The following is a 27,599-nucleotide window of genomic DNA, read 5'->3' on the forward strand; positions in this document are numbered from 1 at the left end:
CCATTGGGGTCACTATTACTACTGGAACCACTAACGGGGGCATTGTTACTACTGTGGGCACCATGGGGGTCACTATTACTACTGAGACCACCAACGGGGGCATTGTTACTACTGGGGTCACCATGAGAGTCACTATTACTACTGAGACCACCAACAGGGGCATTGATACTACTGGGAGCACTATATGGGTTACTATTAATACTGAGACCACCAACGGGGGGGACTGTTACTACTGTGGCCACTATGGGGGTCACTATTAGTACTGGGGGCACCATTTCTAATGGAGCCACTGTAGGGGTTACTATTACTACAAGGACCACTAGCGGGGGCACTCTTACTACTGCAGCCACTATGGGGGCCACTTTATTGGTTATTACTACATTTGTGACTACTAACGGGGGTATTGTTCGTACTCAGGCCATTAAGGGGGTCACTGGCGCCCGCTCTACACATTTCTCCCGCCATGCTCAGCACGCCCCAACAGTTCCTCCTTTTGTTCAGAAGTTGATGGGTTTTGCGCCATGCTGCGCCGGGGACTACTTCCTGCAGCCTGGCATCCGGGGACTACATGCAGGCCGCCACCCCGCCCCTCACATCTCCTGAACCCTTCAAATGCAATTGTCACCACAAAATGCATTTTGCAGGTAATACACCCCCCTCACACCATCACTCCCATCATCCTCCATACATCACCCCAAAATCCCCCAGAGGCGTGGCTTATGAATAGTTCATTTCGAAAAACCTACAAACCAGAAGTGCGATAAAGAGCGCCATCCAGCGGGCACAGCGATATTTATAACATCTCCAGCGGGCTCCTCCCACACAATTTGGTCACGTGGACGTGACGTCTTCAATGGTTCTTTACCCAATACGATCTATCCTGACGAAATTTCGGCTCTGTTGCTAGGTTACCATTTCATGCACTGCGCATGACAGCAAAGCATCCCGGGTAATGTAGTTCCGATCATGTATGGGGCGTGTACGTCTGAACTACTAACAGGCGGAGAAAACCACAGGAACGCCTCCCAATCGTTACCAGTTTGTTTGCTGCTAGGGATGACGTCATGTTTCCCCGCCCAGTGCCCCGGTCGGTGCTGCTGTAGCAGTGGTCACATGACAAAGATCAGGGGGCGACTGGGGGCTGAGCGACCCCCAACGGGGAAGCCTACGCTGGAAGGTAAGAGCCCCCTTTGCCCCTATAGTCCAGCATGTATGGGGGATGCATGTCGTGTAGAATATGTAAGATACGGGGTATGGGGTGCTCAGAGCTGTACATATAATTGGTCTATGATACCCTGGATATGACTATAGACCTGTGTGCAGTATATAGCAGGTGTCTAGATACAGGATATACAGCGCTCAGCTCTATAGATACAGCGTAATATACAGCACTCAGCTCTACAGATACAGCGTAATATACAGCGCTCAGCTCTATAGATACAGCGTAATATACAGCGCTCAGCTCTATAGATACAGCGTAATATACAGCGCTCAGCTCTATAGATACAGCGTAATATACAGCGCTCAGCTCTATAGATACAGCGTAATATACAGCACTCAGCTCTATAGATACAGTACGATATACAGCACTCAGCTCTATAGATACAGCGTAATATACAGCGCTCAGCTCTATAGATACAGCGTAATGTACAGCGCTCAGCTCTATAGATACAGCGTAATGTACAGCGCTCAGCTCTATAGATGCAGCGTAATATACAGCGCTCAGCTCTATAGATACAGCGTAATATACAGCACTCAGCTCTATAGATACAGTACGATATACAGCACTCAGCTCTATAGATACAGCGTAATATACAGCGCTCAGCTCTATAGATACAGCGTAATGTACAGCGCTCAGCTCTATAGATACAGCGTAATATACAGGGCTCAGCTCTATAGATGCAGCGTAATATACAGCGCTCAGCTCTATAGATACAGCGTAATATACAGCGCTCAGCTCTATAGATACAGCGTAATATACAGCGCTCAGCTCTATAGATACAGCGTAATATACAGCACTCAGCTCTATAGATACAGTACGATATACAGCACTCAGCTCTATAGATACAGCGTAATATACAGCGCTCAGCTCTATAGATACAGCGTAATATACAGCACTCAGCTCTATAGATACAGCGTAATATGCAGCACTCAGCTCTATAGATACAGCATAATATACAGCGCTCAGCTCTATAGATGCAGCGTAATATACAGCGCTCAGCTCTATAGATACAGCATAATATACAGCGCTCAGCTCTATAGATGCAGCGTAATATACAGCGCTCAGCTCTATAGATGCAGCGTAATATACAGCGCTCAGCTCTATAGATGCAGCGTAATATACAGCACTCAGCTCTACAGATACAGCGTAATATACAGCGCTCAGCTCTATAGATACAGTACGATATACAGCACTCAGCTCTATAGATACAGCGTAATATACAGCGCTCAGCTCTATAGATACAGCGTAATGTACAGCGCTCAGCTCTATAGATACAGCGTAATATACAGGGCTCAGCTCTATAGATGCAGCGTAATATACAGCGCTCAGCTCTATAGATACAGCGTAATATACAGCACTCAGCTCTATAGATACAGCGTAATATGCAGCACTCAGCTCTATAGATACAGCATAATATACAGCGCTCAGCTCTATAGATGCAGCGTAATATACAGCGCTCAGCTCTATAGATACAGCATAATATACAGCGCTCAGCTCTATAGATGCAGCGTAATATACAGCGCTCAGCTCTATAGATGCAGCGTAATATACAGCGCTCAGCTCTATAGATGCAGCGTAATATACAGCACTCAGCTCTACAGATACAGCGTAATATACAGCACTCAGCTCTATAGATACAGTACGATATACAGCGCTCAACTCTATAGATACAGCGTAATATACAGCGCTCAGCTCTATAGATACAGCACTCAGCTCTACAGATACAGTGTAATATACAGCACTCAGCTCTATAGATACAGCGTAATATACAGCACTCAGCTCTAAAGATACAGCGTAATATACAGTGCTCAGCTCTACAGATACAGCGTAATATACAGCGCTCAGCTCTATAGATACAGTACGATATACAGCGCTCAACTCTATAGATACAGCGTAATATACAGCGCTCAGCTCTATAGATACAGCGTAATGTACAGCGCTCAGCTCTATAGATACAGCGTAATATAGAGCGCTCAGCTCTATAGATACAGTACGATATACAGCACTCAGCTCTATAGATACAGCGTAATGTACAGCGCTCAGCTCTATAGATACAGCGTAATATACAGGGCTCAGCTCTATAGATGCAGCGTAATATACAGCGCTCAGCTCTATAGATACAGCGTAATATACAGCACTCAGCTCTATAGATACAGCGTAATATGCAGCACTCAGCTCTATAGATACAGCGTAATATACAGTGCTCAGCTCTACAGATACAGCGTAATATACAGTGCTCAGCTCTACAGATACAGCGTAATATACAGCGCTCAGCTCTATAGATACAGTACGATATACAGCGCTCAACTCTATAGATACAGCGTAATATACAGCGCTCAGCTCTATAGATACAGCGTAATGTACAGCGCTCAGCTCTATAGATACAGCGTAATATACAGCGCTCAGCTCTATAGATACAGTACGATATACAGCACTCAGCTCTATAGATACAGCGTAATGTACAGCGCTCAGCTCTATAGATACAGCGTAATATACAGGGCTCAGCTCTATAGATGCAGCGTAATATACAGCGCTCAGCTCTATAGATACAGCGTAATATACAGCACTCAGCTCTATAGATACAGCGTAATATGCAGCACTCAGCTCTATAGATACAGCATAATATACAGCGCTCAGCTCTATAGATGCAGCGTAATATACAGCGCTCAGCTCTATAGATACAGCATAATATACAGCGCTCAGCTCTATAGATGCAGCGTAATATACAGCGCTCAACTCTATAGATGCAGCGTAATATACAGCGCTCAGCTCTATAGATGCAGCGTAATATACAGCACTCAGCTCTACAGATACAGCGTAATATACAGCACTCAGCTCTATAGATACAGTACGATATACAGCGCTCAACTCTATAGATACAGCGTAATATACAGCGCTCAGCTCTATAGATACAGCACTCAGCTCTACAGATACAGTGTAATATACAGCACTCAGCTCTATAGATACAGCGTAATATACAGCACTCAGCTCTACAGATACAGCGTAATATACAGTGCTCAGCTCTACAGATACAGCGTAATATACAGCGCTCAGCTCTATAGATACAGTACGATATACAGCGCTCAACTCTATAGATACAGCGTAATATACAACGCTCAGCTCTATAGATACAGCGTAATGTACAGCACTCAGCTCTATAGATACAGCGTAATATACAGGGCTCAGCTCTATAGATGCAGCGTAATATACAGCGCTCAGCTCTATAGATACAGCATAATATACAGCGCTCAGCTCTATAGATACAGCATAATATACAGCGCTCAGCTCTATAGATGCAGCGTAATATACAGCGCTCAGCTCTATAGATGCAGCGTAATATACAGCACTCAGCTCTACAGATACAGCGTAATATACAGCGCTCAGCTCTGTAGATACAGTACGATATACAGCGCTCAACTCTATAGATACAGCGTAATATACAGCGCTCAGCTCTATAGATACAGCACTCAGCTCTACAGATACAGTGTAATATACAGCACTCAGCTCTATAGATACAGCGTAATATACAGCACTCAGCTCTACAGATACAGCGTAATATACAGTGCTCAGCTCTACAGATACAGCGTAATATACAGCGCTCAGCTCTATAGATACAGTACGATATACAGCGCTCAACTCTATAGATACAGCGTAATATACAGCGCTCAGCTCTATAGATGCAGCGTAATATACAGCGCTCAGCTCTACAGATACAGCGTAATATACAGCGCTCAGCTCTATAGATACAGTACGATATACAGCGCTCAGCTCTATGGAGTGTAATATACACCGCTCAGCTCTATAGATACAGCGTAATATACAGAGCTCAGCTCTATAGATACAGTACGATATACAATACTCAGCTCTATAGATACCGCGTAATATACAGCGCTCAGCTCTATAGATACAGCATAATATACAGCACTCAGCTCTATAGATACAGCGTAATATACAGCGCTCAGCTCTATAGATACAGCATAATATACAGCGCTCAGCTCTATAGATACAGCGTAATATACAGCGCTCAGCTCTATAGATACAGCGTAATATACAGCGCTCAGCTCTATAGATACAGCGTAATATACAGCGCTCAGCTCTACAGATACAGCGTAATAAACAACACTCAGCTCTATAGATAGAGCGTAATATACAGCGCTCAGCTCTATGGAGCGTAATATACAGCGCTCAGCTCTATGGAGCGTAATATACAGCGCTCAGCTCTATAGATACAGTACGATATACAGCGCTCACCTCTATGGATACAGCGTAACATGCAGCACTCAGCTCTATAGATACAGCGTAATATAGAGCACTCAGCTCTATAGATACAGCGTAATATGCAGCGATCAGCTCTATAGATACAGCATAATATACAGCGCTCAGCTCTATAGATACAGCATAATATACAGCGCTCAGCTCTATAGATACAGCGTAATATACAGCGCTCAGCTCTATAGATACAGTACGATATACAGCGCTCAGCTCTATAGATGCAGCGTAATATACAGTGCTCACCTCTAGGGATAAAGCGTAATATGCAGCACTTAGCTCTATAGATACAGCGTAATATACAGCACTCAGCTCTACAGATACAGCATAATATACAGCGCTCAGCTCTATAGATACAGCGTAATACACAGCGCTCAGCTCTATAGATACAGTACGATATACAGCGCTCAGCTCTAGAGATGCAGCGTAATATACAGCACTCAGCTCTATAGATGCAGCGTAATATACAGCGCTCACCTCTATGGATAAAGCGTAATATGCAGCACTCAGCTCTATAGATACAGCGTAATATACAGCGCTCAGCTCTACAGATACAGCATAATATACAGCGCTCAGCTCTATAGATACACTACGATATACAGTGCTCATCTCTATAGATGCAGCGTAATATATAGCGCTCACCTCTATGGATACAGCGTAATATGCAGCACTCAGCTCTATAGATACAGCGTAATATACAGCGCGCAGCTCTATAGATACAGCATAATATACAGCACTTAGCTCTATAGATACAGCATAATATACAGCACTCAGCTCTACAGATACAGCGTAATATACAGCGCTCAGCTCTATAGATACAGCGTAATAAACAACGCTCAGCTCTATAGATACAGCGTAATATACAGCGCTCAGCTCTATAGATACAGCGTAATATACAGCGCTCAGCTCTATGGAGCGTAATATACAGCGCTCAGCTCTATGGAGCGTAATATACAGCGCTCAGCTCTATAGATACAGCGTAATATACAGCGCTCAGCTCTATAGATACAGCGTAATATACAGCGCTCAGCTCTATAGATACAGCGTAATACACAGCGCTCAGCTCTATAGATACAGCGTAATATACAGCGCTCAGCTCTACAGATACAGCGCTCAGCTCTACAGATACAGCGCTCAGCTCTATAGATACAGCGCGATATACAGCATTCAGCTCTATAGATACAGCGGGATATACAGCGCTCAGCTCTATAGATACAGCGCGATATACAGCGCTCAGCTCTATAGATACAGCGCGATATACAGCGCTCAGCTCTATAGATACAGCGCGATATACAGCGCTCAGCTCTATAGATACAGCGCGATATACAGCGCTCAGCTCTATAGATACAGCGCGATATACAGCGCTCAGCTCTATAGATACAGCGCGATATACAGCGCTCAGCTCTATAGATACAGCGCGATATACAGCGCTCAGGTCTATAGATACAGCGTGATATACAGCGTTCAGGTCTATAGATACAGCGCGATATACAGCGCTCAGCTCTATAGATACAGCGCGATATACAGCGCTCAGCTCTATAGATACAGCGCGATATACAGCGCTCAGCTCTATAGATACAGCGCGATATACAGCGCTCAGCTCTACAGATATAGCGCGATATACAGCGCTCAGCTCTACAGATACAGCGCGACATACAGCGCTCAGCTCTATAGATACAGCGTAATAAACAACACTCAGCTCTATAGATACAGCGTAATATACAGCGCTCAGCTCTATAGATACAGTACGATATACAGCGCTCAGCTCTATAGATGCAGCGTAATATACAGCGCTAACCTCTATGGATACAGCGTAATATGCAGCACTCAGCTCTATAGATACAGCGTAATATGCAGCGCTCAGCTCTATAGATACAGCATAATATGCAGCGCTCAGCTCTATAGATACAGCGTAATATACAGCACTCAGCTCTACAGATACAGCGTAATATACAGCACTCAGCTCTACAAATACAGCGTAATATACAGCGCTCAGCTCTATAGGAACAGCGTAATAAACAACGCTCAGCTCTATAGATACAGCGTAATATACAGCGCTCAGCTCTATAGATACAGTACGATATACAGCGCTCATCTCTATAGATGCAGCATAATATACAGCGCTCACCTCTATGGATACAGCGTAATATGCAGCACTCAGCTCTAAAGATACAGCGCGCAGCTTTATAGATACAGCGTAATATACAGCACTTAGCTCTATAGATACAGCGTAATATGCAGTGCTCAGCTCTATAGATACAGCATAATATACAGCACTCAGCTCTATAGATACAGCATAATATACAGCACTCAGCTCTATAGATACAGCTTAATATACAGCACTCAGCTCTATAGATACAGCGTAATATACAGCACTCAGCTCTATAGATACAGCATAATATACAGGGCTCAGCTCTATAGATACAGCGTAATATACAGCGCTCAGCTCTATGGAGCGTAATATACAGTGCTCAGCTCTATAGATACAGCGTAATATACAGCGCTCAGCTCTATAGATACAGCGTAATGTACAGCGCTCAGCTCTATAGATACAGCGTAATGTACAGCACTCAGCTCTATAGATACAGCTTAATATACAGCACTCAGCTCTATAGATACCGCGTAATATACAGCGCTCAGCTCTATAGATACAGCATAATATACAGCACTCAGCTCTATAGATACAGCGTAATATACAGCGCTCAGCTCTATAGATACAGCATAATATACAGCGCTCAGCTCTATAGATACAGCGTAATATACAGCGCTCAGCTCTATAGATACAGCGTAATATACAGCGCTCAGCTCTATAGATACAGCGTAATATACAGCGCTCAGCTCTACAGATACAGCGTAATAAACAACACTCAGCTCTATAGATAGAGCGTAATATACAGCGCTCAGCTCTATGGAGCGTAATATACAGCGCTCAGCTCTATGGAGCGTAATATACAGCGCTCAGCTCTATGGAGCGTAATATACAGCGCTCAGCTCTATAGATACAGTACGATATACAGCGCTCACCTCTATGGATACAGCGTAACATGCAGCACTCAGCTCTATAGATACAGCGTAATATAGAGCACTCAGCTCTATAGATACAGCGTAATATGCAGCGATCAGCTCTATAGATACAGCATAATATACAGCGCTCAGCTCTATAGATACAGCATAATATACAGCGCTCAGCTCTATAGATACAGCGTAATATACAGCGCTCAGCTCTATAGATACAGTACGATATACAGCGCTCAGCTCTATAGATGCAGCGTAATATGCAGTGCTCACCTCTAGGGATAAAGCGTAATATGCAGCACTTAGCTCTATAGATACAGCGTAATATACAGCACTCAGCTCTACAGATACAGCATAATATACAGCGCTCAGCTCTATAGATACAGCGTAATACACAGCGCTCAGCTCTATAGATACAGTACGATATACAGCGCTCAGCTCTAGAGATGCAGCGTAATATACAGCACTCAGCTCTATAGATGCAGCGTAATATACAGCGCTCACCTCTATGGATAAAGCGTAATATGCAGCACTCAGCTCTATAGATACAGCGTAATATACAGCGCTCAGCTCTACAGATACAGCATAATATACAGCGCTCAGCTCTATAGATACACTACGATATACAGTGCTCATCTCTATAGATGCAGCGTAATATATAGCGCTCACCTCTATGGATACAGCGTAATATGCAGCACTCAGCTCTATAGATACAGCGTAATATGCAGCGCGCAGCTCTATAGATACAGCATAATATACAGCACTTAGCTCTATAGATACAGCATAATATACAGCACTCAGCTCTACAGATACAGCGTAATATACAGCGCTCAGCTCTATAGATACAGCGTAATAAACAACGCTCAGCTCTATAGATACAGCGTAATATACAGCGCTCAGCTCTATAGATACAGCGTAATATACAGCGCTCAGCTCTATGGAGCGTAATATACAGCGCTCAGCTCTATGGAGCGTAATATACAGCGCTCAGCTCTATAGATACAGCGTAATATACAGCGCTCAGCTCTATAGATACAGCGTAATATACAGCGCTCAGCTCTATAGATACAGCGTAATACACAGCGCTCAGCTCTATAGATACAGCGTAATATACAGCGCTCAGCTCTACAGATACAGCGCTCAGCTCTACAGATACAGCGCTCAGCTCTATAGATACAGCGCGATATACAGCATTCAGCTCTATAGATACAGCGGGATATACAGCGCTCAGCTCTATAGATACAGCGCGATATACAGCGCTCAGCTCTATAGATACAGCGCGATATACAGCGCTCAGCTCTATAGATACAGCGCGATATACAGCGCTCAGCTCTATAGATACAGCGCGATATACAGCGCTCAGCTCTATAGATACAGCGCGATATACAGCGCTCAGCTCTATAGATACAGCGCGATATACAGCGCTCAGCTCTATAGATACAGCGCGATATACAGCGCTCAGCTCTATAGATACAGCGCGATATACAGCGCTCAGCTCTATAGATACAGCGCGATATACAGCGCTCAGCTCTATAGATACAGCGCGATATACAGCGCTCAGCTCTACAGATATAGCGCGATATACAGCGCTCAGCTCTACAGATACAGCGCGACATACAGCGCTCAGCTCTATAGATACAGCGTAATAAACAACACTCAGCTCTATAGATACAGCGTAATATACAGCGCTCAGCTCTATAGATACAGTACGATATACAGCGCTCAGCTCTATAGATGCAGCGTAATATACAGCGCTAACCTCTATGGATACAGCGTAATATGCAGCACTCAGCTCTATAGATACAGCGTAATATGCAGCGCTCAGCTCTATAGATACAGCATAATATGCAGCGCTCAGCTCTATAGATACAGCGTAATATACAGCACTCAGCTCTACAGATACAGCGTAATATACAGCACTCAGCTCTACAGATACAGCGTAATATACAGCGCTCAGCTCTATAGGAACAGCGTAATAAACAACGCTCAGCTCTATAGATACAGCGTAATATACAGCGCTCAGCTCTATAGATACAGTACGATATACAGCGCTCATCTCTATAGATGCAGCATAATATACAGCGCTCACCTCTATGGATACAGCGTAATATGCAGCACTCAGCTCTATAGATACAGCGCGCAGCTTTATAGATACAGCGTAATATACAGCACTTAGCTCTATAGATACAGCGTAATATGCAGTGCTCAGCTCTATAGATACAGCATAATATACAGCACTCAGCTCTATAGATACAGCATAATATACAGCACTCAGCTCTATAGATACAGCTTAATATACAGCACTCAGCTCTATAGATACAGCGTAATATACAGCACTCAGCTCTATAGATACAGCATAATATACAGGGCTCAGCTCTATAGATACAGCGTAATATACAGCGCTCAGCTCTATGGAGCGTAATATACAGTGCTCAGCTCTATAGATACAGCGTAATATACAGCGCTCAGCTCTATAGATACAGTGTAATGTACAGCGGTTAGCTCTATAGATACAGCGTCATATACAGCGCTCAGCTCTATAGATACAGCGTAATGTACAGCGCTCAGCTCTATAGATACAGCGTAATGTACAGCGCTCAGCTCTATAGATACAGCGTCATATACAGCGCTCAGCTCTATAGATACAGCGTAATATACAGCGCTCAGCTCTATAGATACAGCGCGAATAACAGCGCTCAGCTCTATAGATACAGGATATACAGCACTCAGCTCTATAGATACAGCATCATATACAGCGCTCAGCTCTATAGATACAGTGTAATGTACAGCGCTCAGCTCTATAGATACAGCGTCATATACGGCGCTCAGCTTTATAGATACAGCGTCATATACGGCACTTAGCTCTATAGATACAGTGTAATATACAGCTCTCAGTTGTATAGATACAGCGTAATATACAATGCTCAGCTCTATGGAACGTAAAATACAACGTTCAGCTCTATGGATACAGCATAATATACAGCGCTCAGCTCTACAGATACAGCGTAATATACAGCGCTCAGCTCTACAGATACAGCGTAATATACAGCGCTCAGCTCTACAGATACAGCGTAATATACAGCGCTCAGCTCTATAGATACAGCGTAATATACAGCGCTCAGCTCTATAGATACAGCGTAATATTCAGCGCTCAGCTCTATAGATACAGCGTAATATACAGCGCTCAGCTCTATAGATACAGCGTAATATGCAGCACAGCTCTATAGATACAGGATATACAGCACTCAGCTCTACAGATACAGCGTAATATACAGCGCTCAGCTCTATGGATACAACGTAATATACAGCGCTCAGTTCTATAGATACAGCGTAATATACAGCGCTCACTTCTATAGCTACAGCATAATATACATCACTGAGCTCTATAGATACAGCATAACATACAGCACTCAGCTCTATAGATACAGCATAATATACAGCACTCAGCTCTATAGATACAGCATAATATACAGCACTCAGCTCTATAGATACAGCATAATATACAGCGCTCAGCTCTATAGATACAGCATAATATACAGCGCTCAGCTCTATAGATACAGCATAATATACAGCGCTCAGCTCTACAGATAGAGCGTAATATACAATGCTCAGCTCTATGGAGCGTAATATACAGCGCTCAGCTCTATAGATACAGCGTAATATACAGCGCTCAGCTCTATAGATACAGCGTAATATTCAGCGCTCAGCTCTATAGATACAGCATAATATACAGCGCTCAGCTCTACAGATACAGCGCTCAGCTCTATAGATACAGCGCGATATACAGCGTTCAGCTCTATAGATACAGCACGATATACAGCGTTCAGCTGTATAGATACAGCGCGATATACAGCGTTCAGCTCTATAGATACAGCGCGATATACAGCGCTCAGCTCTATAGATACAGCGCGATATACAGCGCTTAGCTCTATAGATACAGCGCGATATACAGTGCTCAGCTCTATAGATAAAGCGCGATATACAGCGCTAGGCTCTATAGATACAGCGCAATAAACAGTGCTCAGCTCTAGATACAGCGTGATGTACAGCGCTCAGCTCTATAGATACAGCGTGATATACAGCGCTCAGCTCTGTAGATACAGCGCGATATACAGCGCTCAGCTCTATAGATACAGCGCGATATACAGCGCTCAGCTCTATAGATACAGCGCGATATACAGCGCTCAGCTCTATAGATACAGCGCGATATACAGCGCTCAGCTCTATAGATACAGCGCGATATACAGCGCTCAGCTCTATAGATACAGCGCGATATACAGCGCTCAGCTCTATAGATACAGCGCGATATACAGCGCTCAGCTCTATAGATACAGCGCGATATACAGCGCTCAGCTCTACAGATACAGCGCGATATACAGCCCTCAGCTCTACGGATACAGCGCGATATACAGCACTCAGCTCTATAGATACAGCGCGATATACAGCCCTCAGCTCTACGGATACAGCGCGATATACAGCACTCAGCTCTATAGATACAGCGCGATATACAGCCCTCAGCTCTACGGATACAGCGTAATGTACAGCGCTCAGCTCTATAGATACAGCGTAATGTACAGTGCTCAGCTCTATAGATACAGGATATACAGCGCTCAGCTCTATAGATACAGTGTAATGTACAGCGCTCAACTCTATAGATACAGTATAATGTACAGCGCTCAGCTCTATAGATACAGCGCGATATACAGCGCTCAGCTCTATAGATACAGCGCGATTTACAGCGTTCAGCTCTATAGATACAGCGCGATATACAGCGCTCAGCTCTATAGATACAGTGTAATGTACAGCGCTCAGCTCTATAGATACAGTGTAATGTACAGCGCTCAGCTCTATAGATACAGTGTCATATACGGCGCTCAGCTCTATAGATATAGCGTCATTTACGGCGCTCTGTTTTATAGATACAGCATCATATACGGCGCTCAGCTTTATAGATACAGCGTCATATATGGCACTTAGCTCCTTAGATACAGCGTAATATACAGCACTCAGTTGTATAGATACAGCGTAATATACAATGCTCAGCTCTATGGAACGTAATATACAGCGCTCAGCTCTATGGATACAGCATAATATACAGCGCTCAGCTCTATAGATACAGCATAATATGCAGCGCTCAGCTCTATAGATACCGCGTAATATACAGCGCTCAGCTCTATAGATACCGCGTAATATACAGCGCTCAGCTCTATAGATACCGCGTAATATACAGCGCTCAGCTCTATAGATACCGCGTAATATACAGCGCTCAGCTCTATAGATACCGCGTAATATACAGCGCTCAGCTCTATAGATACCGCGTAATATACAGCGCTCAGCTCTAAGGGTTCTTTACTGTAAAAGCAGTTAGACTGTGGATGTGGTGTGCCTGAGGATGTGGTGATGGCAAAATATATAGAGGAGTTTAAAAGGGGACTTGATGTCTTTCTAGAGGGGAAGGATATGACAGGATATAAATCTAAGGTTAATTGTTAATCCGGGTATACAGGCAGGTAGGAAATATTAGGGGTTGATCCAGGGAACAGTCTGATTGCCATTAGGGAGTCGGGAAGGAATTTTCCCCCCAAAAGGGCTAATTGGCTCCTGCCTCTTGGGGTTTTTTGCCTTCCTCTGGATCAACACAGGAGGATAGACAGGCTGGACTAGATGGACATTGTCTTCATTCAGCCTTACAAACTATGTTACTATGTTATAGATACAGCGTAATATACAGTATATACAGGGTTCAGCTCTTAAAGTACACTATAATATGCAGGATACACAGCGCTCAGGTCTATAGATACAGCATATTATACAGGATATACAGTGCTCAGGTCTATAGATACAGTGTAATATACAGTGTATGCAGCGCTCAGCTCTATACAGTGCAATATACAGGATATACAGCATTCAGTCCTATAGATACAGTGTATTATATAAGATATACCGTGCTCAGGTCTATAGATACAACATATGATACAGGATATACAGTGCTCAGTTCTGTAGATACCATGCAATATACAGGATATCCAGCATTGAACCCTATAGATACAGTGTATAGTGTGACATATGTCTTTTTGTCCTGTACAGGTTAGTATACATGTGACACGCGTGTAGCACACCACACACCGCTGAGCCCCCGATCTCACTGCACCCAGCCATGGAGACCAACTTACAGAAGAGGAAGGAGAACCGCAAGGCGCTGCGCATCAAGGTCATCAGTATGGGCAACGCCGAGGTGGGCAAGGTAAGAGGCGGCCGCCGAGAGATGTATCGTTATCAGCGGTATAATGTGTATAGTATGGTCATACAGGGGCTTGCTGGGGGTTGTAGTGCACACGGTGTGGTTATGTGTTGTGCCTGGGACAACGGTAGCAGGAAAGATGTGGGGATCAAGTGTCCGTGGTGCATGCAGAGCTCTGACAGAGTCACCCCAAGGTCTTATAACAGGGTGTAGTCTGTATTGTTCTTGTCCGTATCATTGGGGGACACAGTTAAGACCGTGGGTATAGCTCCTGCCACTAGGAGGCGACAATAAGCAGAAAATGTTAACTCCTCCTACCAGCTATACCCTCCTGCAAGCACCAAGCGAATCAGGCTTTAGCTTAGTGCCTGCAGACATGTTAGTGTGCGGTTCGTCCGGAATCTTATGGATTTGTGGGAATGTAGGAGACAGGTCTCTCCCTGTCCTCCCACGGGGAGGGCGAACACTACGGGGACTCTGCCATGCTGTTGCACCCGACCCACTGAAGTAAAGGTGGCACGATCATGTCTAGCACAATAGGGCATAGCTCGCCAGCCATAGGGTTCCCCATTCTGGAGCAACGCCCATCCTCCATGACAGCAAGTGCGGTGGGGAACACCGCAGGTGGAGGGAGGCCATGCCGACAGTGGGACACGGCTGAGGATGGATTATGGACCGGATCTCCAGGGAAGAGGTGGATATAATGTAAGTGAGTGTAATCCTTCTCTGCCCTTGGGGTCCCTGTGGGAGCGGGGCACCCACTGCATACTGCGGCGCTGTTGGCGACAGGATGGCTGCGGCGCTACGCCCATTAATTTAGACACCGGCTTTTAAGGCCTTCCAGGCCCCGCTCTCTTTCTGTGCTGAAAGGCACAGAGGAGGCCTTATGGCGGACGGCCGAGGTGTTGCCGCATGTCTGCGGCTGCCGCAGGTCAGGTGGACTTTGTGGATGATGGCGGTGTCCCCCTTGGCAGCTTTCCACCTGAAGGTGCCAGACGATGGAGGTACAAAATTCAGGTCCTGGCTTGGGCCTAGTTTAGGCCATGCCCATGTAATGTGAGTGCGGGAACCCTGGTGCTGACAGTGCGCGCTCATTCGGGTCAAACCTAAATGGGCATGCTCTCTTGCCGCGACATGTCTGGCCTGGCTAGCACATCGGCAGCCATTTTACATAGGCTGGATAGGGATAAAAAAAAAATTCCCCTTCTCGGGAGTCCTCTCGTAGCGGGCCACGTATGAGAGCTCGATCCTCTCAGTCCCGGCGTTCGTCCGCATCTCAGTCCTCTACCTCCCGAGCTTATAGGCCTTCAGCGTCGTCCAGGGACAGCAGCTGGTCGGAAAGGGAACTATCGGGCTCCACGTCCCCCTCAGGTATTGATGACCCTCCACGTGCCGGAACAACCGCTGCAGCCGTATCGTTTAGACGGCATAGGCGTTCTCCTCAGTTATTACCTCCACATGAGAAATTTGCGGGAATCCTGGCTAAGAAGTGGGAGATTCCCGACAAACGTTACAAGGGGCCCGGCAAGTCCTCGGACATTTTGTGCCCTTTTGCAGAAGACCTGGTGAAAAAAGTGGTCTTCCTCGCCTATAATAGATCCTCCGGTGTTTTGCTTGGCCAAGCACACCACCCTACCAATGGCCGACGTGGCATCGCTCTCCGATCCGCGAGACAGGAAGATAGACACCCTATCTAGAACTACCTCTGGGGCAGCAGGCGCCGTGTTCCCTCTTTGCCTCTACGTGGGTCAGTAAGGCCTTCGTGGCGTGGGCCAAACAATTACACCAAGGTATACTCTCGGACACCCTGCCAGACGTGGCAGACAACATCATTCAGGCCGGGAAGTTTTTATGTGCAGCTTCTTTGGATTCCATGAAATTCCTGGCCCGGGCGTCAGCAGCGTCTGTGGATTCTTGTCCTATGCTCTGGCTTAATCTTCGGAGTCAGACTGGACAAGATATTTAAGGAAGCTACATGAGGAAAGAGCACGCTCCTTCCCCAGAAGAGGGCTAAAAGAGGAAAGGATCAAATGAGGAAGAAATCTTCTTTCCGATTCTTTTGCCGCTCCAGCCCACGAGGCGTGTACGGGCAATGGACACAAGACAAGATGACTACACAGGAGCACAAAAGGGGACCCTCTTTCAAGACTAGGGCAGCCTGGTGGCCCTACCCCCAATCGTCCAAGTCTGCAGGTGCAAAGTCTTCCGCATGAAGATCAGCCCTCACCCGATAATGGAAGGGGGGGGGGGGCGGCTCTCCCTGTTCAGGGACACGTGGCTAGGTCATGTGTTTCTGCCGACTACGCCATAGAGTTTACGACGCTTCCGCCGTATCACTTTTGCAGATCAAGGCTCCCGAGGCTGCCAGAGAGGGCATCACAACGCACGTATGAAATTCCGATGTGGAAACTGAAAAGAAGTGCGCGGATTTCGCACACCGCCAGGGGAAAATCTGTGTGCGGATCCGCGCCAAAAACCACAACAAGAAGATGCGGATTTTGACACGGATTATTAAAGCAGACAAGTCTCACCCTGAGAAGTCTGTGGCGAATTTTGCAGTGTAGTCACACCCACGGGGTTAAATCTGCATGCGGGTCCACATCAAAATTCACAGGTTAGCTGTGGATTTTTGCCGCAGTTTAGAAGCGAAATCCACGTGAAAAATTCGGCAGATGATTTCGCCATGTGAACATCCCCTTACTGTACAAGTCACGGTAATGGAAGTCTGCGCGTTAGTTTATACAAAGCCACATGGGGACTTGCTCTATCGAATGGGATCCACCTGCGGATTGCATGTAAATTTTTATGTGGATTTTAGGTGTACCGGCCCTTTAACGTGTCATTGGTTGTATTCATCATGCAGCAGAATCTAAGAGCGCAGCTCCGGGGACACAGGACTAATGCGTATTTATTTCCTCCCCCTAGAGCTGCATCATAAAGCGTTACTGCGAAAAGAGATTCGTCCCCAAGTATCAGACGACCATCGGGATCGATTACGGGGTCACTAAGTAAGTATCAAATCCTCCATAACCTGTCTGTAAAGCCGGGGAATACGGCGACCATTTAAAGGAGTGGTCTATACTTCATACAGCGGCACACGGTGTGAGGCCGCCATCTGCTGGCCAAATTACATATCCTCCTTTGAAAGCAGAGGTGTAAAGGGGGCGGGTCCCATACAACGGGGACATGATGACATCATCAGATCCAATTATATGGGTATATTTTACATGATTGTCCGAGCGGCGGCCATATTCTATGGTGACTGATCGGCCCGAAGCATGAAAGCCTCACCATCGCCTCTGAATCTGATCGCTCTCTCTTTCCTTTCGTTTTTCAGAGTGCTAATCAGAGAACGAGAAATCAAAGTTAATATATTCGACATGGCCGGCCACCCGTTCTTCTACGAGGTACAGTATAAGGATACGGGGGTCAATACATTATAATTTTACCCCCTTAAAAGGGTTGTCTAGAATTCGAAAAACGCAGCTGCTTTCTTCCAGGAACAGCGCCGCATCTGTCTATAGGTTGTGTCTGGTATTGCAGCTCTGCTCCATTAAAGTGAATGGGACTAAGCTGCAATACCAGATGCAACCACAGACAGTTGTGGCGCTGTTTTGAGTAGAAAGCTGACACGTTTCATGATCACATCATTGTCGTGGGCGGACGTAAAAAGGGGCGGAGTTTAGGCCAACTTGTCAGTTTAACAGGCTGTAACACTTTGTTGTACTCCATATTCCAAAGCATTATGTAGGCGATCCAACGATTGCTGCTTTTACATCCTAAGTGGTAAAATTAGTAATATTTTAAAAGTTTTTAATGAAGTTTAGTAAAAAGTATTGGTGTTTTTGTTTACCTTCATCCATTCCCCTCTCCCAAAAGATATTATGAGGTGCTGTTCGGTTGCCATAGCCGCCGGGCGCCTCCTAAAAAGCCTTCATGGCTGCTATGAATGCTGCTATTAACAGTCATCACTCCAACTACTAACCCCTTAACGACCGCCCATACATCATTTGACAGCTTAAGGGGCTTTTTTTCTGCAGTGTCTTTTTTTTGACGGCGGATGCATCAGAAGACTGGCGCGGGTGTCCTATGCCAGGAAGAGCAGGTGCACAGCTGTTGGATAACAGCCTGGCACCTGCTCAAACAGTGGTCACACTGATCGCTTACATGCCCACGGTCAGTGCGACCACACCATGTAAAAGGCTGACAGGCGGAGAAGACTCCCACTGTCACCCATCAGACTCCCGCAATGTGATCACGGGGTCCCACTGGTTATCTATGATACCCGGCGGCTTAAATATAGCCTCTGGGTCTGCCAGCTACTGTGGCCTTTTGAGGCTTGGCCTCTGACTGAGCTTCATAGGTTTTGTAATACACTGCTATACTTAAAGGGGTTGTCCCGAGAAAGCAAGTGGGGGTATACACTTCTGTATGGCCATATTAATGCACTTTGTAATGTACATTGTGCATTAATTATGAGCCATACAGAAGTTATTCACTTACCTGCTCCGTTGCTAGCGTCCTCGTCTCCATGGTGCCGTCTAATTTCAGCGTCTAATCTCCCGATTAGACGCGCTTGCACAGAAGGGTCTTCTCCCTTCTCTTGGGTCTCGGCACGAGCGGAGTTCTGGCTCCGCCCCCTTCTATGCGTCATCGCGTAGCTCCGCCCCGTCACGTGTGCCGATTCCAGCCAATCAGAAGGCTGGAATCGGCAATGGACCGCACAGAGCCCACGGTGCACCATGGGAGAAGACCCGCGGTGCATCGTGGGTGAAGATCCTGGTGGCCATCTTGCTAAGGTAAGGAAGAAGTCGCCGCAGCGCGGGGATTCGGGTAAGTACTAAACGTTTTTTTTTTTAACCCATGCATTGGGTTTGTCTCGCGCCGAACAGGGGGGCTATTGAATAAAAAAAAACCTGTTTCGGCGCGGGACAACCCCTTTAAGTATAGCAGTGTATTAGAAGAATGATAAAATATGGTGATATTCCAGTCCCCTAGTGGGACAAAAATAAATATATAATAGTAAAAAAGTAATAAAAATAAAAAATGTCAAAACCACAACTTTCCACCTTTACTATGTTTTAAAAATGTATTTTTTTTACAATCTCATGTGGTATCGCTGCGTTCGTAATGACCCAGAGAAAAACGTTAGTACATTATTTAATCCGTCCAACGCACGTCCTGAAAAAAATACAAAGACATGGTGAAAATAGCTCATTTCACAGCACCGTTAGCAAAAAAGAGAAATGTCCGGGGGCTTTGAATGCAGCGATAAAGAAAAAATACATTTAAAGAAAAAGTTAAAAAAACCAAACACCCATGTAAACTTGGTATTGCCATAATGACACTGGCCTGCAGAATCAGTGTAACATAATAATCGTACCGCACGGAGAGTGCCATTAAAAAACTAACTATAAATCGGGCCAGAATTGCAGATTTTGTAAATCTTGCCTTTAGAAAAATAATGGAATAAAAAGTAATCAAAATATTATATATATTCTCAAAAATTGGATAAATGAAAACTAGAGTTCATCCTGCAAAAAACAAGCAGCCCCCATAGAGCAATGATGGAACAATAGGAGTAGTAACCGCGGGGGCGGGTCTTGTGGGAATGTGCGGGGGCGGAGCAGCTTGACACCAATGTAACTAGTACAAACTCCTTATTTGCTGTTTTGCGCCTTCACCCCTCCTCCTGCGTTTCGCCTCGCCCTCCAAGGTCCGAAACGAGTTCTACAAGGACACGCAGGGGGTGATCCTGGTGTACGACGTCTGCCTGAAGGACTCCTTCGACAGTCTGGACCCCTGGTTGTCCGAGATGAAGCAGGAACTGGGCCCGCAGGGGAACATCGAGAACATCGTGTTTGCAGTCTGCGCCAACAAGGTACATGCCGAGCGATCCCATGTCTTGGGTGCATCGGGAGATGAATACTAGTTTACCTCTGTGTACACAGAGCGCCCCCTTAAGGTCACTATGTATCCCATTACAGATCGACTGCACTAAGCATCGGTGCGTAGACGAGAGTGAGGGGCGGCTCTGGGCCGAGAGCAGGGGCTTCCTCTACTTTGAAACTTCGGCACAAAGCGGAGAAGGAATCAACGAGATGTTCCAGGTACCCTCATAGTCTGATCACAGGTAGCAGTGTTACATAGGACTGCATGTAGCATCTACTGCACTGTCTGTACTCAAAGAGTTATCACCATGTTATCTGTACTGTTACATAGGACTGCAAGTCACATCTACCACATTCTCTGTCCTCAGGTAGTTACCACTCTGTTATCTGTGGGGTTACATAGGACTGCAGGGAACATCTACTACATTATCTGTCCTCAGAGAATTATCACTGTGTTATCTGTGGTGTTACATAAGACTGCAGGTCACATCTACCACATTCTCTGTCCTCAGGTAGTTACCACTGTGTTATCTGTGGGGTTACATAGGACTGCAGGGAACATCTACTACATTATCTGTCCTCAGAGAGTTATCACTGGGTTATCTGTGAGGTTACATAGGGCTGCAGATCACATCTACTACATTATCTGTCCTCAGAGTATCCTTACAGTGTCTTATCCGTAGGGTTACGTAGGACTGCTGGACAACCATTTGCATTGTCTTGGCTTAAATGAAGCATACAAAAGAAATAGTCCAAAAACAAACCCAGCTCTGCTGCACCTGCATGTGATGTGTTCTCAGTAGGGTCTGTGTCTTCTTTTCTCAGGCCTTTTACTCAGCCATTGTGGACTTATGTGACAACGGTGGCAAGAAACCCGTGTCCTCCATTAATATCGGGTTCACCAAAGAGCAAGCAGATTCTATTCGCCGGATTCGCAACAGCAAGGACAGCTGGGACATGCTGGGGGTGAAGCCGGGGGCCACCAGGTAAAGAGCGGCTGAAATGCCTATCATCCTGAATATATTTTATATATATATGTGTGTGTGATAGATAGATAGATAGATAGGATTTCTCTATGAACCCTCCTCACTGCCCTAGATCACCAGGGATTTCGCTATGAACCTTATCGCTGCCCTGGACCACCTGGGATTTAGTTGTGAACTTTCTCACTGTGCACACCACAAGGGATTCATCTGTGAACCTCCTTACTGCTCAATAGCTCAAGTGATTTATGTATGAACATCCTCACTGCCCTAAACCATCTGTGATTTAGCTATGAACCTCTCCACTGCTCTAGATCACCAGGAAGTTAACTATGAACCTTCTCACTACCCTAGACCACCAGAGTTCTATCTGTAAACCACTACAAATTCATGGTTAGAACATACAATTTTGCCTTTCACTACACTGATGCCCCCACCCTGTACCAGTCACTACACTGATAACTTCACCCTGTGCCAGTCACTATACTGGTTGCCCATCAAATACAGAATACAATTTATACCCCTCACTCTCATCCATAAAGCTCTCCACAGTGCTGTGCCACCCTGTATCTCCTCCCTCATCTACCTACAACCGTACCCATGCTTTCCGCTCTGCTAATGACCTTAGACTAAATTCCTCTTTAATCCAGACCTCCCACTCCCACTTGCACGACTTTTCCAGAGCGGCACCGGTACTCTGGAATGAGCTACCCCTGTCAGTCAGGTGAATTCTGAAAGTCCACAGCTTTAAGCAAGCCCTAAAAGCAAGTTTTTATCATATTCCCTAATCTAAACTCTTCTTCATCCACCCTGCTTCTACACTCCCCCTTAGAATACTGACCCCCTTACATTACCAAAGACCACCAGATGTTTACTACACCACCTGGACCACCACGAATTAAGCCATAAATTGCAGTCTGTGCCCTAGACCTGTGTTTCTCCACTGTAGTCCTCAGGTACCCCTAACAGGTTACAACTTTAGAATACCCCATAGAAGCCCAGTGGCAATTTACAATGTAGTGGCACTAATTATTTTATTTCTACAATATTAAAGAAATCCTAAAAAATTATGCTTTGGGAGGACTGGAGCTCAGAAACATTCCAAACCACCAGACATTCAACTATTGAGCCATTCACTGCCCTAGACCACCGGGAATTTCACCATTAACCCCTAACGTTGCCCTAGACCACCATAGATTTCACCATTACCTCCTAACACAGCCCTAGACCACCAGGAATCTCACCATTAACCCCTAACGTTGCCCTAGACCACCATAGACTTCACCATTACCTCCTAACACAGCCCTAGACCACCAGGAATCTCACCATTAACCCCTAACGTTGCCCTATACCACCAGTAATTTCATAATTAAACCCTAATGTTGCCCTGGACCACCAGGAATTTCACTATTACCTCCTAACACTGCCCTAGACCACCAGGAATCTAACCCCTAAAGTTGCCCTATACCACCAGTAATTTCATCATTAACCCCTAATGTTGCCCTGGACCACCAGGAATTTCACTATTACCTCCTAACACTGCCCTAGACCACCAGTAGTTTCACCATTACACCCTGACTTTGCCCTAGACCACCAGGGATTTATCTATGAGCCTCCTCACTATCCTAGATCACCTATAATTTAGCCATTAGCCTCTTGTACTGTAATTGACTACCAGGTAAGATAACATTAGTTATAATAACATGTTATTTAGGCACTACAGTATATGGTGAATTCTGTTAGTACTGTATGAACTATGTGGCAGTGTAATGTGGTAACTAGTGTCAAGTATTAAAACTTTACGTGGGCTGCCTATGTCGGTGTTATATAGACACTGTATGGGAGTACTATTTTGGCATTACATTGCACTATTATTTGGATGCTGAAAGTCATCATTGTGCGGGACTACATGATGGCAGTATGTGGGCACTGTATGGTGGTGTTAGTATTTATCTATTGTATGACATCAGTATTTGGGGCACTGACTGGCAGTACTATTTGCCATTCCATGGCGGTATTTTGTTATACATATTATGGAAAATGTGTGTATGTGACATTTTTTGCGTTCTCTAAAACTTATTCAGCCCTCATAATTCACATTCCAGAAAAGCTATTAAGCCACTTTCACTCAACCTTATGTATTACGGTATTACGGACGGGTCTACGAACCCAACATGTCGTTCAAAAAATGTAACGCTTCCTAGTTTTTGGATGGAATGCTAGAAACGCAGTGAAAACTGACACAGAGAGGACTGTAGTGGTATCCATCAGGGTATGACTGTAATGAATATCCACTCCTCCACATCAATAGGTGGCGCTACAGTTTGTTTTGTCTGCCTTCTGGCGCAGTCTTTTGTATCAACCGCTTTATTATTACATTTCTCTCTTTTTCACCTTGTAGGGAAGAAGTAAACAAAGCCTATCGGAAGCTCGCCGTGCTCCTTCACCCGGACAAATGCGTCGCTCCAGGTAGCGAAGACGCCTTTAAGGCGGTTGTGAACGCCCGGACGGCGTTACTGAAGAACATAAAATAAAGTGTGCGGATACGGCTTACAGTCATTCCGAGGTTCCGAGACCCCCTGACACGCCCAGCACTGAAAGATTGTACCGGGGGCCCCGTCGCCCCCTTGTGGACACCGCCATATTTATGTTACAGTATCGGCTGCATGCAGACAGTGTGGACGCTTCCATCACCGCTCACAGCGGTGGCATCTATGCACAGGCGGAGCCCGGCTGTCCCAGCTTGGGTGCTTCTAGCCGTATAAGCACAAGCCGGTCATGTAGCGCCAGGTTCCCTATGTTATTTTGCTGTTGTGTTCGTTGTTTTATTAAGTCTTCCGTTGGTCCTACTGGAAGGGGTGGAGCCAAAAGAGTAATGTGGGGGCCATAGGAGAGTAAAGGGGTGGAGCCAAAAGAGTAATGTGGGGGCCATAGGAGAGTAAAGGGGTGGAGCCAGGAGAGTAACGGGATGGAGCCAGGAGAGTAACGGGGTGGCACTAGGAGAGTAACGGGGTGGAGCCAGGAGAGTAACAGAGTGGCACTAGGAGAGTAACGGGGTGGAGCCAGGAGAGTAACGAGGTGGCACCAGGGGAGTAACGGGGTGGCGCTAGCAGAGTAACGGGCACTTTTCTGGTTAATGCAGATAAAAGGAAGATGGTTTTTAAAGTAACCATTATGTATTATGTTCTTCCCCTTCTTAAGGGGCCCTCAGTGTGGGTGGGTATTATATATATATAACAGCGGGCACCTATAGATCCCGTAGGGGTATTTATGAGTATCTGTGGGTTTGGAATAGATGCAATGGAAAAAATTGTAAATAAAGTGGATACATATAAATTTCCACTAGGTGGCGATGCTGAGGCCTCACAGTTAAAGGGACAGTATCACTAAACACATAGAAAACGCCGTCATATTTAACAGTTATGCAGCAAAATGCCAATAACACTAGGATTAGGAAAACATAATGGCTTTCTCCCAGAAACAGCGCCACATCTGGCCACAGGTTGTGTCTGATATAGCAGCCCAGTCCCATTCATTTTAATGGAATTGAGCTGCAATACCAGACACAACCCATGGACAGGTGTGGCGCTGTTTGCATCCTTTGCAACCCCTTTGAGATGCAAATAGGTTAATGAAAAAGCCATGCATTTTGCTCCCTCTAGGGGGCACTAAACGACTCACTTGGCTTAGGCTGTATTTACACCTGTGATCTAATCTGTGGGTCTATATACTCGGGCACTTTTGCTGTTGCAGCATGTTATTATTTTCTGTGATTTTGCAGTAAAATTCGCCCCTTATTTCCTGTGGGCGAGTTAAAAAAACGTATCGCACTCGCAGACAACATTGCGTGTTTACGAGCGTGATATTGGTCGGAGCGTCTCGGATTAATATCGCGCTCAGCTGTGTGATTATAAGGTTCATAATGATGGGCTATGGGGACATTTCTGGCCTTCTGCTGTCTCATTGGGGTTGTGTAGGGTGTTTATTGGAAACAGTCAGTAAGCTTGTAGTCAGACACCCCTAAGCATCCACAATGCAGGGAGCGGTCAGGTTGGCTCACATCAGACGGCCGCGCAGCGTTCTGTTGTAAGGATGGCACGTCTCAGAACATGATCTGTGCAGACAGTGAACAAGCAGGGCATGCTGGGAGATTTCAGCTCTGAAGTCTGCAGAATTGTGAATTCAGATTAGGATTCTAATACAAATCCATCAACTATCTATGATTATTGGGGTCCTCAGAGGGGCTGACTGGGAGGGTCTCATTTCCGCAGCAGTTGGAGTATGGAATGAGGCCAGATCACCCGCTTTTCATCACTATATAAGGGAATGCCAATCATTAGCGCCCCCATGTGGCCATATTGTGTATTTTGTATTATGTATTATTTATGATGAAGCTATAATGTAATATTTATTACACACACTCCCCTGATTCTGCTATAATCACTGTTCATCTTTTTTGGTTTGCTGCTAGGTGGAAACCATCAACAAGCAGGATATCTGCTGCTGATGGATCTTATAACTGTATTTGTATTCTATTTATGGCTTGCATGCAGGGAAACAGAGATAATGAGGAATTGTATAGCCAACATGTCCGACTGGCATAATAAACTCCTCCTTGCCATGGGGTTCCCCACTTTAGGGATCAGTAGGATCCCCACTGCTGAAAGCCATTGGATAGGGAATGTATGCTTTTTGCTGAGCCGATTAGGCCATTACCCCATTCGCAGCAGGACACCATGATACACTCAAAACCGTACATAGTGGCGCATTGACTAAATAAGTCAGCAGTGGTTGTACCTGCTTGTTGATGGTTTCCAGGTACCAACAGAATAGTTCTTTAAAAATTATGAACTGGAAAAAATGGATAATGAAGACGGAAGATCTGACATTTAAGAAGTTGTCCGGTGTTAAACTAGGAAAGGGGTTGCACTAAGATGACAAGTTCTCCCCTATCCACAGGACCTTGAGAACGGAGGTCCCGTGCCCCCCTGTTACTGCACCACTCCACATCACCAGCAGTGAGGGGGAGAATGAATTGAGCTGGTGATGATCTAGTCACTTTCAGTGGGACTACAGAGATACACGAACGGCAAGCATTTGGGTGTTTCCGTCAGCCCTATTAAAATGATTGGAGTGCTGACCACACATATGCGGACAGTGCTCCATTGATTCTGATGTCACTATGGGGGGAGAAGAGACCCCTGTGGATAGGGAATAACTTGTGATTTTGGTACATCCCCTTTAATGGTCTACAGGGTAGACCATCAATAGTACATTGGTGAGGGTTCACTGCCTGGGATATCGCCAATCAGCTGTTTGCTGTGATGGTGCACTCATGCACTGAGCTGCTTTCTGCATTAAGCAGGCAGCTCTGTTCCCACTGCAGAGACTACACTTGATATTACACCATGTTCTAATTCACCTCAGTGTCAACTTGGCCTGCAATACCAAGTATGGCCACTGCAGTGGAAATGGAGCTGTCCGCTTCCTGCAGAAATCAGGTCAGTGGATTAGTGCACCATCCCAGCAAACAGATGATCAGTGGGGGTCCTGGATGGCAAACTCTACCCATCTACTATTGGCAACCCCTTTCAGTCTGGAGCCAGTGTTAATGCCAGGTTTGCTGGCAGAATAGATGTAGTCACTTTCACTGCTTGGTTTTCTTTTCCCTCTAGGCGGTTCTTTTTATTTGTTTTGTATTATTACATTCGTATATTTTGTGTTGTGTTTTCACCGCCTCCCATAAAACACGCGGGTTTTACATGTAAACGTCTCGCGTCTTTCATCAGCGTCGCATGACGAATCTCGGACTGAACGGGATGCGTTTCAGGTTGGCCCATCTGTGGTGAGCTCGCTGCGTCAGTCCTCTTAGCCAATGGGGGTAAGCTAGGCATTGACCATGATCCCCTGTGTGCCAACGTCGCATCCTGCTGCACCTCACATCTGGGTCACCAAAGTTAGGTTTTGTGGGGGGGGGT

General features: G+C 45.6%; 1 protein-coding gene across 1 annotated transcript; it reads left to right on the top strand.

The window, feature by feature from the left end:
• The first annotated feature begins 1,049 nt into the window (after positions 1–1,049).
• Positions 1,050–27,390, top strand: DNAJC27 (DnaJ heat shock protein family (Hsp40) member C27). Its single transcript, XM_066594758.1, has 8 exons — positions 1,050–1,177; positions 14,594–14,750; positions 17,673–17,755; positions 18,085–18,154; positions 20,464–20,628; positions 20,735–20,857; positions 21,464–21,624; positions 24,023–27,390. Exons 2-8 carry the CDS (start codon positions 14,664–14,666, stop codon positions 24,153–24,155), a joined length of 822 nt encoding a protein of 273 aa, XP_066450855.1. The 5' UTR covers positions 1,050–1,177; positions 14,594–14,663; the 3' UTR covers positions 24,156–27,390.
• Positions 27,391–27,599: the final 209 nt, after the last annotated feature.

This window comes from Eleutherodactylus coqui, chromosome 1 (assembly GCF_035609145.1).
Source record: "Eleutherodactylus coqui strain aEleCoq1 chromosome 1, aEleCoq1.hap1, whole genome shotgun sequence".
In the NCBI taxonomy this organism is placed as follows: Eukaryota; Metazoa; Chordata; class Amphibia; order Anura; family Eleutherodactylidae; genus Eleutherodactylus; species Eleutherodactylus coqui.